At 34.0% G+C, this 19602-nt stretch overlaps 2 protein-coding genes across 2 annotated transcripts; one reads left to right on the top strand and one right to left on the bottom strand.

Moving 5' to 3' along the window:
* Positions 1-10675: 10675 nt before the first annotated feature.
* Positions 10676-13426, bottom strand: LOC130973058 (G-type lectin S-receptor-like serine/threonine-protein kinase LECRK2). The gene is made up of 2 exons (XM_057897431.1): positions 13320-13426; positions 10676-13093 (listed from the first exon to the last, which is right to left on the bottom strand). The coding sequence occupies exon 2, from the start codon at positions 12781-12783 to the stop codon at positions 10759-10761; it is 2025 nt and encodes a 674-aa protein (XP_057753414.1). The 5' UTR covers positions 12784-13093; positions 13320-13426; the 3' UTR covers positions 10676-10758.
* A 1053-nt stretch (positions 13427-14479) lies between these two features.
* Positions 14480-17502, top strand: LOC130976314 (ras-related protein RABD1-like). Its single transcript, XM_057901146.1, has 9 exons — positions 14480-14582; positions 14682-14837; positions 14931-15003; positions 15084-15131; positions 15240-15287; positions 16034-16105; positions 16224-16379; positions 16799-16902; positions 17187-17502. Exons 2-9 carry the CDS (start codon positions 14824-14826, stop codon positions 17275-17277), a joined length of 606 nt encoding a protein of 201 aa, XP_057757129.1. The 5' UTR covers positions 14480-14582; positions 14682-14823; the 3' UTR covers positions 17278-17502.
* Positions 17503-19602: the final 2100 nt, after the last annotated feature.

Here is a 19602-nt window from a genome sequence, read left to right as displayed (position 1 = left end):
ATATAGTTGTTGTCTAGTATTATTTTGTATAAATTACAAACTAAAATGGATAGTAGTTAACTTTAGACTCATGCAGGAACCTCTAAATTCTAATAACAAAAAATAACCAAATTGTCAGTAGTGACATAATCATGGAGAATATTCTAAAGCTGAACAAGGCCAGTGCAAAATATGCATATATAGAACTCTCTTATGAATTTTATATAATCAAGACGTAATTGTGAACTTTAATTTATTATATCGCTTTTACTAAGCCCTTCAAACATTGTACATACCCTATTAAAAAAAATTACTTTTTAACATTTTTTATTTTGTTTTTAATAACAATAAAATTAGTTATTAATACATTTATTGATAATTAAATATTAGATGTTTTATGCTTTGTTATTAAAAAATTTTAGCGACAATTATATAATTATTGATAAAAACTGAGTTAAACACCAAAGTGGTCCCTGAGATTCACAAAATGCACCGATTTAGCCCCTGAGTTCCCAATTGCACATATTTAGTCCTCCAGATTGAAAAAAATGCATCAAGTTGGTCCCCGGATATTTTCCGGCCAGATTCCTTACCGCCGGGAGTGACGTGGCGAATGAGTGCCACGCTGGAGTGTCCAACGGTTGGATGATGTGGCAAATGAAACTTGATGCACCAATGTTGTCCCTGATTCCTTTTTTAAACCCTAACTCGGAATTGGCACAGCACATCTTCGTCTTCTTCTCTTCTTCGTCTTCTTCTTCTTCCTCTTGTTATTCTTCTTCTTCTTCTTCTTCCCTGTTCATTCTCGTACCCATTGCTTTGCTGGTTGGAGGATGGTTGGACGTGCAGATGAAGGAGAGGGAAGTTCTTTGCGATCATGCACAAGGAGGCCAAGTCAGAGTAGAGGCACGCGAGTACCAGAGCGGTGTGGGTGTGGGAAACGTCCTGTGCTCCGATGGTCTGGAACGGAAACCCACCCAAATAAGCCCTTCTTTGGATGCCCGAATTACAACGTGAGTGTTTCATGAAGATTTGTTGCTGACTAATTTGATGGTAACAGTTAAATTTCATGTTCACAGAGTAGTGGAAGAAAATGGTGTGGCTTCTTTCGATGGGCAGACATTGGAGAAGATGATAAAGGAAATTTGGAAGACACTGCTGCATACAACAATGAAGAAGTGAGCGTTAGTCTTGCTTTGAGGATTGGCAATTTAGAGGCTGAGTTAAGGACCCAGAAATATATGATACAAATGTTAGGATTGTTGTTTTTTTCTATGTTAGTTGTTGTTTTAGGTGTAATGTTAAAAATGTAAGAACTTGTTTCACCTGTGATGAGAAAAGTGTAAGAACTGTGTTTGGAAGCATCTGTTAATGAATGTATGGGAAATGTTTAATTTATTGGTGTGTTATTTGTAGATAGATTTTACAAAAATAGAAACCAAACTGAATGAACATAAGATGTAAATTGATAATAGTAGCTTTGTAGATTATAAACAAGACATTGTCAATGTAACATAGTTGCAGTTGTCCACATAAGGATAAACAGACTGAAACAGCTACCTTCAAGCATAAACTCTGTTAAATTATCTACTACCAGAAAATCAAAATAAACCATATAGTCTACATAAGAGCCATTCCCTAAGAGAGGTAACAAAAAATCCAAAATATCAACCAATGCCCAAATCCCATATATATTGTTAAAGCAGCTGCTACAACATCCCAATCAAGGGTTTTTCTTCCTTGGTGCCTTGAACTGAGGTGTTGGAACCATCTTCATGAACCTTTCCAACCTTGAAGCTGTGGCTGCAGTTGCTCCTTGCATCGGAGAAGAAGTTACTGGTTGTGGTGTGGTCTTCCGTTTAGTTGGTAACTTAGGTGGCCTTGTTGCTGGGTGGTGCCTGCTTGAAGTGTAATAAGTTAAATGAGTTACTGTGAAAAGGGGAGTTAAATATAAGATTATGAACAACAAATCATTTGGGATATTTTATACCTCATCTTGTGTTCCACCATAGCTTGGTTGGGATAATTCAACCTCTTCAGCTTGCGGTCCAGACACTGGGGGTGGAATGTCAGCTGCCGATGTTGCCGGATTGGTACTGTTGGTTGCTTCAGGTGCAGGTGTACTCCCAGTAGCAGTAGCTTTGTCCTTTGAAGCTGCCACAGCTGCTGCTGCAGCCGCAAGAGCAGCAGCAAGCTCATCAGCTCTCTTCTGTTTGCATCCCCTCTTGGTGTGGCCCTTTACACCACAATATGTGCATGTGAATGGCTTGAGCTGTCTCTTTAGGGTAACAGTCTGCTTAGCTTTCTTGTTTACACTAGGACCCTCATCAGCGTCCTTTCTTCTTTTGGTTGTGAGCTTTCCTGGTTTTCGTTTGATGTTAGGAGCCTGGGGCTTACTATATGCTGATTTTTTCCACATGGATTGACCCGGAAGAGGATTGATATAATGTTCGTAGGTCTTCGTGTATGAATCCATTGTGACCAACCTCCAAGCTCCTCTCCGGAACCAGCCACCAACACTCAATTACCTTGTCATATCCCAACTCCTTGAAATAGTTCCTGATGAAGAAGACATCAAGTCTATCCTCATCTAAATCACCTAAGCAAGCTTTATTGTCAGGTGAGTAAACCAACTTTCCATCAGCATTCTTCTTAAACGTTCCACCATGATGGAACATTATATCCAGCAACTTCTCCATTTGTATTGGAAAAAAAATATACAAAATTTTTACTAAAATATAGAATCCACAATCAACAACAGATCATATGCCAAAATCCCTAACTAACAACTACTTTAGTCACCATGCCATTATAGAAATTTCATATTTTCAGTTTGAAAACAGAGCATTCCGATTACCCCTACCCACACCACCCAATGCAAAAACCCTATCCACTAACATAGCATCCATGGTTTCCCATCAATCTACACCAAATTTCCAAGTAAAATCCATAATGTACGATACCTTACCACTACGTAGAACAGAAAAATACTATGTAATATTCTGCATGCCTACCTCTGTCACAGGAGATTCCAGGCAGAATCTTTGCTCCTTCCTTCACCGATCTTCAGCCAACGATGAAGAGGTTCCACTGAACTCCAGATTGTTTTACTTCAAAAAGTCACGCCAAGAGTCTAGAATGCCAGGGTTTGATGGTTTCAGTTCGCAGGAGATGAAGAAGACAAAGTGATCTTTCAATATTGGGGAAGGGGGTTTGAAAGTTTTGTAGATGCTGAGTTGAAACGGTGTCGTCTATTAGTGGGTTTAGCGCCAAAACCCAATACGACGTCGTTTTCGTTCATCCAGCGTGGCACTCATTTGCCACGTCACTCCCGGCGGTAAGGAATCTGGCCGGAAAATATGCGGGGGACCAACTTGATGTATTTTTTTCAATATGGAGGACTAAATATGTGCAATTGGAAACTCAGAGACTAAATCGGTGCTTTTTGTGAATCTCAGGGACCACTTTAGTGTTTAACTCGATAAAAACTTCATTAATCGTTACAAAAGAAACGGACAATTACCAAAAATTTATAATAAATAAGATATACAGTAACTAAGACTCCTTTTTATCAATAAAGACTCTTTTAATTGCAAAAATATATAATAAATAAGATATATAATAACTATTATATTATTGTCACTAAAAATTATTTTTATTATAACGATATATATACCATTATAAATTACTTTTAAAAAAATTATGAATATTTAAAATCTACATAAAATCACTAATCATACAAATTTAAACTAATAAAAAAATTATATAAATAATTATATTTCTAACCTTGCTTGACAAAATTTCAACTAAAACTTTTAGTCTCACATATGAACCAATCAAATCATAAACCATCAAAACCTCATCATTATATTCTTGGCATAATGTGCTAACGCAAGCATCCACTACTACTCTATTATATGATTTATATGACTACATTTAGGAGCAAATTTACAATAACTTAAAACTTGGAAACACTTCACAATTCACATAGATGTCTCTGAGAATGTTACATTAGCCTGTTTAGTTTACTAACATGTTTGTCTATTTAATGGCTTCACTATGCAAAAAGCTTAACGGGTCAATATTTTCTACATATAAAACCGCGGATGGACGGCCTATGGTTTCTATGGTGGGCATAGACACATCAAATGGAACTAAACTACAAGAAAGTAACATAAGAAATGCTTGTCTATTCTAATTAAAGAGTCTATACTTATATTTATGCTTGTGTAATTTTTTTATATTTTCTTATATATAGGGTTAGCAATACATACCCTATTCGTAGGTACTTAATCCAATTCAATCCGTTCAAATAGGATAAGTTATTCGATCCATTGCGATTAGGGTAGAGATCGGTCCAGATATGTGGCGGGTAGAATAGAGTATAGGTTTAGGATGTATCTTATTCTACCCTACTCACACCCCATATATAACACATTTTATAAAAATTAGGTATGTAATGAAGGAGGTAAAACTTAAACCTACGGTCTCTCTTATGTAATGACTTGTAATAAGTGAACAGCTACTAAATTAGTTAATTAATTTAATAATTTAGAGCATTTATTAATATGTATAAAATTTGAAATTATTGAATTTTATATTTACTTTAAAAAAATTTGATATTTATACGAATAAGATAAGGTAGGGTAGGATTTAGAACTTTAGCGTGCGGGTAGGGTTAGGGTTAAGAGATTTTCAACCCCCGGATAGGATAGGATAGAGATTTAATGAAATTATCAACCAGCGGGTAGGCTCAGATCCTACTCTACCCTACTCATTCCCACCTAAGGGTAGCAATGGGTAGGGTAGGGTAGAGTTTGGATCCAACCCTAACCCTACATGCGAGTTGAGAATATCCCAACCCTAACCCTATCTTCTCTTAATCCACGGGTACCCGACCCTACCCGCAGATTACAAATAAGATATAATATTATGATATAACTTATGATAATTTAAAATATAACTGATTTTTATGTAAAAAAAATTATTAAATTATCAATTAATAATTTTTTAGTCTTTTACATTTAGTGAGAGGTCTTTGATTCAACATCCACCTAAAATATATTTTTATATAAATATATAACATATACATATATAGAGTGCGGGTTGGTCGGATAGAGTTGAGACTCAACCCGCACCCTACCCGACCCGCACGCACTACAAGAAAATAGAGTTATTTTGACACTTTATTTTTTAACACCATAATTAAATGTCAAAATTAATATATATTTTTGACAAATATCACAAATATCAAATTTTCTATATTTTCTTGACGAAAAATTTGACCGTAGAAAATTACTCCTCAATTTTGACACTCATTTGTTTTCAATTTACTCTACTATTTTTTTCTTCTTTGGGCTCTGTTAATTTTGACATCACACTGCTCTCAGTTTAGGATTATACTACTCATTCTTTATCTTCAAAATCTCAATTTATTCTTTAGTTTCAAGATCACATCTCATTCTTTGTTAAAATTTTTTGTTGAGAATATTTTATAGTCAATAAGTGTCAAAATAAATAGTATTTTTGACAATTAATAAGTATCACAGAAAATATGTTCTCAAAATTTTCTAACAAATTATTTTTGACAGCCAATATTTATCAAAATAAGATTTAAATTTTTTTCACAATCGCTTATATGTTAAAAATACTATTTTTGACAAAACTTTTATTAACATATTTTCATAGTTAAAATAGTGTCAAAATTTGTTTTTTTTTTGACAAATTTTAATTTTCTTTTACACATTATAACCCTAAAAAATAATCTATATTGTTGTAGTGACGAAAATCCTACCTGCACCCTACCTTACCCGCTGCGGATCGGGTTGACAACCCTACCCGATTGGATGGGATCGAGTTGGATACCCACGGATAAAATACATATCCTAGCTCTACTTATATAAAAATTAAATTCTAATAACAAATAATATTTTTTAAAAAAAAAATATATATAGTTGATACTAGATAGAAGGCAAGATACGCTTTTTTTTATTTATTTGATGTAGAACTTTTTTTTTCTTTTTTGCTAGATTAACCTGTTTCTCAATAACAGAATATTATGATCTCAATTTATGATCAACAGTATAATATCACAGTTTAAGAAAAAATATTTAGTTTATTCTTATTTAAAAAAAATATATATTTTATATTAAAAATGAAATCAATCGATTTTACACCCACAAGCAAGGTTGGATGTAAAGGTGAATCCGTGAATGAGTTGTGTTCCAAAGAAATCATATTTTGTCCAAAAGTAGAAATATCTTAAACAAGGAAGAAATCTATCAATTAGACTATATAAATTAAAGTTTAACAAATTCTTCCTGTCTTCTAATGAAACTTTCACTTTTTTAATTAATATTTAAAACACAATACGATCTCGACTCTCGTGGATATAGAAATGTCAATGGGGTAGGGCGAGGGCGGGGGCGGGAGATGCTTTCCTGCTCCCCATCCCTGCTTCCAGATTTACTTTCTGTCCCCGCTTCCGTTTTTCGCTATAGAAAAATATTGCTCTCCATCTCTATTCTCCACAAATTCTCATTCTCCGTGGGGACCCCATTTCCCATCTATCTGATAGTTCTAACTAATTATTAATTTCCATATGAATAGAGATTTAAGTATCCATTCTATACAAAAATAACAAGATTTTATACAAGGGATAAGTATGATTTTGGTCCTCAAGGCTGAAAATTTATTTCGTCCCCTAACTTTTTTTCGCTCTAAAATGGTCCCCAAGGTTTCAGTTTGTTTTAAAATCGTTCTTTTTACCAATTTTATTTTTTTATTACCAAACTACCCTTCATTAAAAAAATTATAAAATAAAATAAATATAAAATAAATTAAAAAAAAAGAAAGGGATAGATACAGAGAAGGGGGGTGGGGAAAGAAAGAAAGGGGGTGGGGGCGAGAAAAAGGGGGCAGGGGGAGGGGGAAGGGGGAGGGGGAAGGGGGAAGGGAAGGGGACCGCCGCACCACCGCACCGCCGCCCGCCGCTTTGCCACCCTGCACCGCACCACCACCTTCTTCTTCTTCTTCTTCTTCTTCTTCTTCTTCTTCTTCTCTCCTCGCCGCCACCACTGGTCTTCCTTACCGCCGCCGCTTTTCGCTGCCGCCGCCGCTCTGCTCTTCGGGAAAAGGGGGAAGGGAACGCGAAGGGAGAAGAGGGGGGAGTGGGGGTTTCGGGAAGAAGAGGGGGAAGGGGAAGGGTCTTCGCCGCCGCCGCTCTTCGCTGCCGCCGCCACCGCTGCTCCTCGCCCGTTTCTGGTTTCTTGTGGTTTCTTCTGGTTCTGCTGCTTCTGCATGCTTATGATTATCAATCTGGTTTCTGTGTTGTTGTTGTTCTCTTGATTCCATTATGATTATCGTTTTTCTGATTTTGGGTTCTGAGTTTTGACGATGACGATGATTTTGAGTTCTGGGTTGTTGTTCTTCTATTGTTGTTTATTTGAGTTCAGATGATTCTGAATTTTATTATTGTTTGTTTGAGTTCAGATTATGATTTTCTGAGTTTTGATGATGATGATTTTTCTGAGTTCTGATTTCATTAGTGTTGCTTCTGCTTCTGTTTTGCTTCAGCTTCTGGGTTCAGCTTCAGCTTCTGGTTTTAACTTCGTTTGCTGTTGTTCTTCCGCTTCTGCTTGCTGTTCTTCTTATTTTCAATTTTGTTAATGGTTCTGATGATAATGATAATGACCATGATGATAATGGTGGTGGTGGTGGTGGGTTATTCTGATTTTTAATTTTGTCATTGTTGTTATTGTTATCCATTGTTGGCTGTTTTTCTTTTCTGGGTTACGAAAGAAGAGGGTGTTGAGAAAGAAGATGGGAGGGGAGGGGAGGGGAGGGTATTTTCGTCCGAAGGACGATTTTAAAACAAACTGAAACCTTGGGGACCACTTTAGAGCGAAGAAAAATTGGGGGACGAAATAAATTTTCAGCCTCTACCTTGGGGACCAAAATCATACTTATCCCTTTTATACAAAAAATCTAAACGATAAGATGGCGACTTCTTTCGAAATGACGCAGTGGGGGAACGCAATGGCGAGCCAGAGGATAGAGAAGTGGACAAGGTGGGAGACGCGACAACAGAGAGAAGAATGGACACGACGACAAAGTTACGGAAAGGAACGCCGCAAATAGAGAGCACGACGCAGTGAGGATCATGGCAAGATGAGGTGTGACAATGCGGTGAGAAGTGAAAGTGGCGAGAGGGTGGCTGCAGAGGGGTTGGATGGAGTATGGACATCGTTAATGATTTCTGAATTGAAGAAGAGTTATGCAAATAAGGATTAGAAGTTTTGGGTTTCTATATATATGTGTGTGTGTGTGACTAAAAAACATATATGAGAAATAAACTATTAAGGACAATTCAGTAAATTTATGAACTTCGGGGATTAGCGGGGATGGGGCGGGAATCCCCGCTCGGATCCCCGCGTCTGCCTCGAGGGAATTTTGTCCCCCATTCCCATCCCCACGAAAAAATTTCTCATAATCGGATCCTCATTCGAGGCAATTCTCGCAGGGATTCCTGCGTCTCAGAGAGTTTTGCCATCCCTACGTAGATATACGTACCTCCACATGCTACCAATATATGCCTATAAAGTGAATATGATGAGTATGGGTATATATACACCAAAAATAAATATTAACTTAGTTATTAATATAAAATATGTAATAAAAAAATAAAATTTATATTAAAAATATGTTAAATAAAAAATATTTTTTTTCAGCATGAATAAAAAGCTTATTTAGAAACGAAGCTATTGCTAGATTAAGTTTGTAATGTCTTCTACTATTAGCATCTTTAATTCTTTACAAGTAAAGTTGCATTTGAATAAAGATTTTGCACCCAACAAAAAAAAAAAAAAGAAAATAATGCGACTGCGACGCCCACAGATTGAAAACGTTCCTTTTGGGGTTGAATTATTGGGAACCTTTTTTTTTTGTCTCACGTTTGGACTAAGCTATTATTGAATCTTAAATTCGTCCAAAAAAAAAAAAAAATCTTAAATTAAATATCATAAACTATACTTTATGATTACGTGCGTTTCGCTTTATATTGAATTCTTAATTCTTAATTACCTTAGTTAATTATCCTTAACTATTTCTCCATCATAAATTTGTCCTTCATATTTGTAACTTGTAAAGAAGCGGTATCACTAGTGAACTGGGTCCAATTATTATCCAATCAAAAGAACTATTAGTTTTCAACTTTTCATTGTCACTAGTTATTAATTAATTAATTAAACCAGACAATCTTTTAGTAAGTTGTAATATCCTAGTGTATACATTTCAATCTTCCTTCATTTTCCTTAAAACAATTCAAATAAAATTTATATTACAAAAATAATTGAATATATAGATAGTTATAATTCAAGCGTGACATATATATTTGTTTATACATTCCCAGTTGACTTATCAATTCATAAGTTCAGCTGTAATTAATGCAAATAGAAGGTTGAATTGAACCCTCAAACAATTTGGTGAACCATCTCTGTATGTCTGTTGGTATGTATGCAATTTTTTTTGTTAATATTTTAAACAGTAATTATTTGGTGGTATATAACTTAAGTTCAACTTCATTATTTAACTTTTTTTCCCTTGACTCAGCATAGAAAGGAACTCCATCATTTTTATAACTTATATTATATTATTATAATAATGCATAAACCTCCCTCCTAATTGGATGCTTGACATTATTGTAAATAACACCATGACAACGATATCTATGGAGTTAAACGTCCCTAACACTATACCATTTCTTTCCTACGAGTGATGAGTGAAGAAACTTGCAAGAATAAAAATAGAATGCAAGTTGCGGTAATATAATATTTAAAATAGAATAAAGTATATTTTTTATCTTCGAAATTTGGTAAAAGTTTCAAAAATACTTTTAAGTTTTATGTTGTTTTAATTTTGTCTCAAAAATTTTTTATTTGCATCAAATATATCTTTAATGGCTAAATTTTTAAAAAATTTAACATCAATCTAATAATAATACATGAAAATTATGCTTAATTTGCTTGTGTTGAGAGTTATTCTTATAAAATTGTTGTTGAATTGACTTTAAATTTTTTGAAAAATTAGTCGTCATAGGTATATTTAATGCAAATCGAAAACTTTTAAGAGAAAATTGAAATAAAATAAAACCTAAGAGTATTTTTGAAACTTTTGTTAGACTTAAAGAACAAAAAATATACTTTACCCTTTAAAATATTTAATAACAAAAAAATATTAATAAAAAATTAATAAAATTTATTATTTTTGTCACCCTAACATATATATATATATATATATATATATATATATATATGCCCATAGGATCTTCACTGAACTATAAAGTACTCGGAATTGCTTCAACGGCCACTAAAGGAGAGAGATCTAATCTAACAATGAATATGTATATATACTAGTCCTCTCATCATGATAAGCTATCAAAGTTCCTGTCATATATTAATCTATCTAATAAGGTATGATAGGCACAAAATAATAATAAATTACCCCAACCTCCTTGACATTGATATCTACATTAAATATCTATATGAACTCACCATTAATATTTATACCTTAATTTGTTCTCTTTTACATTTCTTAAATAAATATGATGGAACCTTGGCCTTCATATTTGACTAGCCATATTCCAAACCTGATCTATGTTTAGAACACAAGAAAATAGATAATCTAATACACCTTAATAGACGCAAGAACTTTTATTTGAAAGAGTGACAACACAACAAAAGAAAATGAAACAGTATTAGGCTATTAGACAAATGCATTAAGCTACAGACTGATGGTAGTTATCAATGAAGGTAAATCAGGAGGGGCTGGTACATCTATAGACCCTTCAAGCATCTGCAAGATTTTCTTCATGGATGGCCTCAGTAATGGATCCTCCTGAATGCACCATAAAGAAAGCATCACATACTTTTCCACCATCTTCATGTCAGCTAAGGCCTCTTTGTCATCTTTCACCAATAAATCAAGTTTCCTTTCATGAAAGCAATCATAGGCCCAATCTGTCAGCACCATCTGGTTCTCATTCTCAGCATTTGCTTCAAAGCTCCTCCTGCAACAAATGATCTCTAGTAATAGCACTCCATAACTGTAGACATCAACCTTGATGGTAATTGGCATGTTTCTAAGCCACTCAGGGGCAACATACCCTTTGGTTCCCCTTATCCTTGTACTGGTTCTAGATTGACCAATTTTCAAAAGTTTGGCTAAGCCAAAGTCAGATATCTTAGCAGTGAAAGATTCATCAAGCAAAACATTTTGAGGTTTAATGTCACAGTGTATGATCTGAGTGCTACACTCTTCATGCAAATACAAGATTCCCCTAGCTGTCTCCAATGCTATCTGCATTCTCTGAAACCAACTAGGCCTTTCGGTGGTGTCAAAAAGGAAGCTTGCCAAAGAACCTTTGCTCATGAACTCATATACAAGCATTCTGTGGTCTCCCTCATTGCAAAATCCCAAGAGTTGGATCAAATTCCTATGATTTGTCCTACCAAATGTACTTACCTCTGTTTTGAACTCTTCTTCATTTTCTTTGACCATGTTGTTTAGCTTCTTAACTGCAATGTGGCTCCGGGTAGGATCAAATGAAACTCCTTTGTAGACAGTTGAAAATGCCCCTTGACCAAGCACCTCCTCGAACCCATTCGTTGCCTTCCTCAACTCTTCAAAAGTGAAACTTCTAAGACAAGTGCCTACAATGGATTGGCTAGGTTGATTTGCCTTAGAACTCTTAGATCTCCACCAGTATACAACTGAAAAACCCGCCACTAATAGGAGCAAGTTCATTAACACTGAACTGCTTAGAAGCACGGAGATAACTATAATCAGCTTAGATTTATCTTTCTTTCTAACTGGACCCTCACATTTGAAGGTAGAATTATCTTTTCTTATCTTTAACAGAGCTTTTGCTTGAAAACTGGGATCTTTCCTTCCATTGGAGAAGGGTAACTTCTTTTTCCAACACCCAGCACCTCTAAAAATGGCAAGAGCGCAGAAACAATCACTCAAGCAATCCTGTCTGCACCAGTCCTCATTCGCTTGCTCAAAATATTCATAATCTGTCAGAGGCCAGTCTGTATTTTCCATCTCATAGAAATCAAAAAGATCTGTTTCTGGGGAAGATCCATCACAACTTTGTGAATCAAAGTCCGGTCTGCATCCTTTCATCACATCCGCTGGATCAATGAAGCTATATCCAGATGGACAATGGCAACTCTTTTTCCCATCATCAAAAGTGCAATAACTGTTGAATCCACAAGCTCCACTGCCATAATCTTCCGTAATATCCAAGCAGATATTTGGCGGTAAGTAATAAACAGTTGACCATGCCATCTTCCAGCTTCTTGTATTGGAGTTACTGCTCTTCGGGTAGGCATAATGCCTGAAAACTCCATCATATTCAAGCACTGCTCTCTGGTAGAAATCTTGGGTGGAAGGAGTATTTGATGATATCATGCTGATTATGCTTCCGTTGTTTGCCCGAAGGAAAAGAACCCCAGATTGATTGAAGACTAATGAGAAGTCACTGCCAGAAGTATTTGTATTCCAATAATTAAAATTTGAAGAGCTCCACGGATACTGTGTAGTATAAAGTGCAAGGTTCCCATCATCTTTTAATATAAACTTAAATCTTCCACTTGAGTAATTTGTTTCCAAATATCTAGAAACAAGAGTACTTGGTTGATTTAGAACTTGTCCTGGTAAGATTGTGTCAGTGGGATGATCAAAACTTTGCCATAAGTACTCGGTGCTTTGACTCGCCAACACGAAATTGCCGGTATCAACCATGGCAGCATGGGATGTTCCACTGCCGGAGGATCCAGCAGATCATATTCGGTTGCCGGTGGGATCATTCAGCAAGAAAAATCCATCTGAGGTGCAAGGTTTCCTCCATTGGCTGACCAAACAATGGTCCTTTGCGGTATTTGGTTGAACCAAATGGATAGCAAGAACCCATTCTCCTCAATCTGTTGGAAACCAACTGCAAAGTTACCAGATGGTGATACAGCCCAAGTGGAATCACCTGCTTGTGCAGTGTGGGAAGAACCCAATGAAATGTTCTTATGGCTCTGACCAACACTGGCAAATGGAAGTAAAGCTAGGAAGAAACAGAACATTAGGTGATACTTCTGCTCAAGAAACATCATTGCATGCATGGAAGAACTAAATTTTTGTTGTGTTTGAAAACGGAATTGGTAACTAGTTGTTCTTGATTCTAAGCATCATTTTATCATATACCTTGTGTTCATGAAAACTAACAGTGGAAAACGTGTGCATATATATGCAAATGCATAGCTTTAAGTCGACGAAGAATTGGAATTTACCTTAGTTTTCACAACATTCAATGCAAGTCGGGACCTTGATTTTTATGTTGACTCGAAAAGTCATGGAGCAAATTGTGTGGAAACTATTTTCCAACGACTGATTCAATGAAGAAAAAAACGTTAAAAGACAAAGGGATAGCAAAAATGTATAGATATACTACGTTCACTATTCTACTTAAAAATAAAAATAAAGAATAATATAATATAAATGTATGATATTTCTCACCGGTTGTTCATAGTCATTTTTTGAAAAGTGGTAGTATTTGTGTATTTGGTAAATTAAATTAAAAATAATTTTTAATAAATATAAGTAAAAATAAATATGTTTAATAAAATAATTTTTAAAATTTAAAAATATTTTTATAAATATTAATATAAGAATTAAATTTAGATATTAATTAATATTTAAAATTATATTAAATTTTTTAATTTTGATAAATATAAGTTGACTTTTAAAAGTTTTTTAGGGTTTTAAAAACAGTCTTAATTTTTAAAAACTTAAAGTACAAGCATACGAATTTTTTGATTTATCAAACGAAAAATAAAATACTTGTACTTTTTAAAAATAGGAATATCTCTTTAAAAAGGTTTACTAAACCCATCCGAAATCACCAACTTTATTCTTCACGAAAAGAAAGATTTTCATGTTTGTCTTTTTTTTTTTTATCTTGTCATGTTTGGTTTTTGGCATAAACACTGGCTACGATTGGGCCTTAGGCATCCAAATAGGGCTAGATATCATTCGTTCGTCTTTAAGCAAAAGTCCATGTATCCAAACCCAAATAATGAAAGAAAAAAACAAACCACTCCGCCCAAAACGAAGACCTATGAACAATATAATATTTGTTTTAATTGGTGTCATAGTTAGTTGAATAATCCGTTTAAACAAACTCAAATTTGTTGCAGATTAGTCCTGACTCCTGAGTCTAGGAGAATATCATAGGAATTAAAATAACATTTGTTTCTTGGTATTGTTGTGAGATATTTATTTATTATTTCATTAAAAAATTAATTTTTTACCAATCTAAAAAAATATCAACTAATTATTATAAAAAAAGGTAGATAGACAGCTTTTTCATTTACTTAGCCCAAGTAATTTTTGCTAGTGAATGATTAGTAAAACACGTTTCTCTTTTCCTTTTTTTTTTTTTCTTTCCCAACACATGACAGCACATATAAAATGTTTTTCAATGAGATTTCCTGGCAAAGTGGACTGCGTCGTTTGTGGGAGTGTTGAGGCCGCACCGCTACCAGTCTGAAACTGTAACGTCTCTTTCTCTGCTGTTTATTTGTTAGTACTTAAGAAAGAATTAAAAGGTAATTAGTAGTTTAATTGAGTATTTACCTTGTTGCTGTCGACAGAGCTTGTTTAACAAAAGGTGTATAAAGAAAAAGAAAAGAAGCAATCATTTAATTTGACCATTGCAACGGATCAAGCAAGCAAGGAAGAAGAGTAGAGAGAGCTAGTTCCCTTTCCTTTCATTTCATTTCATTCCTTTCAAAAATGAGCAACGAATAGTGAGTTTCCTTTCCTCTCTTTCTCTCTCTCCCTCTTTCCCCTTTTTAAGTTTAATTATTAATTAATTGTTGTAATTTGAATGGATTTGACAGCGATTACCTCTTCAAGCTTCTACTAATCGGTGACTCGTCCGTCGGAAAATCTTGCCTCCTCCTCAGATTCGCTGTAAAACCCTCTTGTTCACACTCTTTTTTCCTCTTCTTCTAATTGTTCACCCGTTCTCTGTCTTTGATTAATTTCTTCAGGATGATTCTTATATCGACAGCTACATCAGCACCATTGGAGTTGATTTCGTATGTAACCTAATATTTTCCATTTGTTACTTTGCTTCACTGTTTACGCCTTTCTCAATACTCATTATAATTATAATTTCACTCTATTATTTATTTATTTATTTTCAGAAAATCAGAACTGTGGAGCTGGAAGGGAAGACCATCAAGCTGCAGATTGTGAGTATTTTTTTTTTTAAATATTATGTCAATTTCTACGGCTTTTTTTTTCCTGTTTGTAACCCTTGTTTCCGTCGGTGATCTAACTATACATGTCCCATCTTGCAAAAGCCCCAAAACTATATACTAAAAATGAAGAAGCTTCGTTATATTTTAAACAAAACAATTAACGCACATGCCATGGCTTCTTTTAGTTCCATTATTATTATTATTATATATGTGGCTTGGTTTCAACTATATTTAGGTTTGTACTTTCTTCTCATTAAAACCAATCCTATTATGAGTATAATGCCCCACATCCCTCAGATTACAAATTTACTCACCTTTGGCGTAGTAATCTGTGGACTGTGGTCCATGGAATGTGTACAGCATAAACAACGATAATGAATTCTTGATTTCTCTTCATGTGTCCTATCTGTCTGTGTGATTTTGACATAACCAATTTCGGTAAAGTTCAGCATGGTCATAACCATTGTGTTATAACGGTGTGCTCCAGTCTCTGATTATGGTGGCCACATGGTAACATTGCATTTCTTTCTTATAGTTGCACTCTTGAGGCTGAATGTGTCTGTTTTGATGTATTTTCTAGATGTCTTTGTAATTAGAACTCAATTGCATGATTCATTTCGTCTCACTGCAAATCTTTGAAAGAAGGATCAATGATGGTGCCCAGTGTTCAAGAGTCAAGACACCATCTTTCCTCCTAAGAATTGATGTCTGATACTTTCTCTATTTAATTTGTTTAGTGGGATACGGCTGGTCAGGAGCGCTTTAGGACTATAACAAGCAGTTATTACAGGGGAGCACATGGAATTATTGTAAGTAACTTTCTTGTCATATGAATCCTCTAAAGCTAGAAATGCATGCTTGCCTTAGCACCAATAAACTTGTTTTTAAAGCAAACTTCTAAAATTATGGAGTTCGGGATTGTGACAGATTGTCTATGATGTTACCGAGATGGAAAGCTTCAACAATGTGAAGCAGTGGTTGCATGAGATAGATAGATATGCTAGTGACAGTGTCTGCAAGCTTCTTGTGGGAAATAAATGTGATTTAGTTGAGAATAAGGTTGTTGATACTCAAACTGCTAAGGTAAATGTCTAAGTATCTTTTTGTTTTCCTGTGCACATTCATTGAGCAATTTTCTTGTTTCTTGGAAGTTTTTCCTTTTTTTTTCCAATTAATTTTTATACCTTTTCATACATGTTTCTTTCAGCATATTTATTGTTCAACAGAAGTTTTTACTCTAAGGTCTAGATCATGTTTAGGTAACCTTCCATGTGTTAGCATGTAATGTTTCCTATTTCCTTTAGGAGCACATGTTCGACTTGTGATATGTTTCAGTAGTTATTACTGATTAATGAATATAGAATTGTTTACACAAAGAAGTAAACGAGTGACTCCACAGTAATTAAATATTTAAATATTAGTTAACTCTCCATGTAAAATAAGAGAAGAGTAAGAGAACCATAGTTTGTCTAACATTATTGTGTTATAATCATATATGACAGGCCTTTGCAGATGAGCTTGGCATCCCTTTCCTTGAGACAAGTGCTAAAGATTCAATCAATGTGGAGCAGGCTTTCTTAACTATGGCAGCAGAGATTAAGAAGAAGTATCTAATATTTCTTGCTTCCCCTCTTTTTCATTTGAGACCGTTACCAGATTACATAGGCCAATAAAAACTGTGATTTTTTGTTCTTTGATTACTTTTGTGGAGATTTCAACACTAAAAAATATTGAAAGGCCATGATAAGTTTATGCCCCTTTTCTTCTTAAACGTGTGCTAGATTTTTATGCAGTGTTAATGTTCTATTACACGAATCATCTTACATTTAGTAGCATGTAACCTATTATGGAAAAGTATTGATTGTGTGATGTTTTGGAACCTACCTGTAGGATGGGAAGCCAACCAACTGCTAGTAATTCGTCAGAAACTGTTCAAATGAAGGGACAACCAATTTCTCAGAAAAACAACTGCTGTGGTTAGGTAGAAGTCTTAGATTTTCTACTCAAATGTTAACTGTTATATGAAAATACAGACACTGTTCTCGACTTTGTTATGTTATGTTACAATAACTGTTGCAATGTCTATATTTAAATCCTTGGATAATGAAGGAATCCAACTTAAAATTTCTGAAATCTGTGTGACAGAGATCATAGTAGTTGTAAATTCTTGGATGATGGAGAAAATGTCAGATTAATGTTATTTTTATATTTAGTTTTTTTTTTTAAAATATATCATTCTTATATTTTGTGAGTGTTTGTGTTTAAATGAAGTTGTAGAAGTATTTTTTTAAATCAAAATTAGTAGTAATGTTTTTTGGATATAACAAATATATATTTGTTTTAAAACGATAAAATTACAATTAAAGTCATATCATGTTTGGATAAAATATTTTTTTTTTAAAAAAATTCAAACATTATATTTTTAATATAAAATAATTTAATCACCTACATAATTATTAATTAATGATGACAAGGAAGTGAAGCAACCCAACGGACACACAAATTGAAAAGGAAGAAAACTAGTGGCAGAAAAAAAGGGGTCTAAGAAAATAGAACATGACTTAGGCATACTAATGTTGAAACGGTTCATTGCGCAAAGTATGAACAAAGGTACATTCGATTTGCTTGCTGGAGTACACTATATCCAGCAAGGGATAATAGAAATTGTTGTTATTGTTAGCCTCTTCAACAAATAGACTTTAGGAACTGCTTTAATGGTTTGGTTTTTCCATTCTTATACTACTTGAAATGAGCTTCTAAATTTGAGAGTCAATCATAGTCTAATATTTATAGGCTCAATTTGTGATATGTGCTGCATTTGAAACAAATTTCAAAGTATCACAACAAAGTATAAGACAGAAAAAAAAAAAAAAAAGACAAACAATGAGCAATATGTTATTTAAATAGCAGAGGTTCCTTGATTGAATTACTACCCAGATAAAGATCCAACACCTTGTGATTTTTCGTTTATTTATTTATGTATACTTTTTGGTGTGCCTGATTACATGTGCATGCAAACCCCACGGGTTAATTGAGAATAATAATTTGTTGCCCAAATTTTACATATAGATGAATACAAACATAAGTTTGGTACCCTTTATTTGAAAGTTTGATACAAAAGAATTGTTTCACATCCTTAAAATATCACTGTATAGACAGAATAGTGGGAGAAAAAGTTTGAATTTAAGATTTCGTATATAATACTTAAACTCATTAAACCCACTTGTAATGGTCTCTGAGTGAAAAAAAATCTGATAACACTTTTTTTTTAAAGGTATTTGTACTACAATTTTTTTTTGCGACATTATTTTTATCAATGGTTTTTCTTCACTTAACTACCATTGGTGAATGAATTTTTCAAAAACAAACTTATTAATAGTTTGTGGAGGTTTAAAACCCCACAAAATTCAAATAAAATTTCCCACAAAACTAATTTTTATTATTATTTAATAGATTTTTTAACAGAGAGATCGTATTATCCCAAAAATAAAAAGATTGAGGGTTAAAGTATCCATTTTTTTTGGATAGGGATAGCTTTGTCCTTCGTGAAAATTGACAAAGACCGGATTGAGTGTTTACTCTTAAAATATTATTAGAACTGTTAGTAGTTGAGAGTTAATTATTAGTAAGGATAAAAACCCTAAACGGTCACTGATAATTACCTCGAAAGACAACGAGACCCTTAACAAAAAAAAATCAACCCGGCTCCTGAGCTTTACTTTTATGGGACTAATTAGCCTTTGTGTAAAAAAATAATCAATGCTATTTTTTTTTTTTGCACAGGGGGCTAATCAGTCCAAAAAAAAGATCAGGGGCTGGATTGAGTGTTTTTTTTTTTTTGAGCCTCGTAATCCTTTCGAGATAATTGTTAGGGATCGGGTGGGGTATTCACTCAATTAGTAATGACTAGTAGTTAGTAGATTGATATTTATGAGGTTAGTTGGTAATACCTTTAATTCCCTTGTAAAGAAGGTGACTCTTGTATCATGTAACAACAACTTTAATACAACAACTTTACATATAATATTATCTTCTTATTTTGCTCTTCTCCCAAAAATTTAACATAGTATCAGAGTTATGGTATTAACCTTGAAGAGGATAAGTCATTAGTTTTTCAGTAAAAAATCACCATGTTTTTTTTTTCACTCAAATATTTTCATCTATAATTTTTTTTTTGTTCTTGTTACTGGTACTTTCTCACCTCACCAAATAATCCATCCTTTTCGTCTTGTCCTTCCAAGTTCAACGGACCTAAAATTATGGTTGTTGAGAGCTAAAATGTGCCTTCACACGCCTCTCAAAGTTT

Source organism: Arachis stenosperma, chromosome 4, assembly GCF_014773155.1.
Source record: "Arachis stenosperma cultivar V10309 chromosome 4, arast.V10309.gnm1.PFL2, whole genome shotgun sequence".
Taxonomy (NCBI): domain Eukaryota; kingdom Viridiplantae; phylum Streptophyta; class Magnoliopsida; order Fabales; family Fabaceae; genus Arachis; species Arachis stenosperma.
This window is presented reverse-complemented; position numbering and strand designations above follow the sequence as displayed.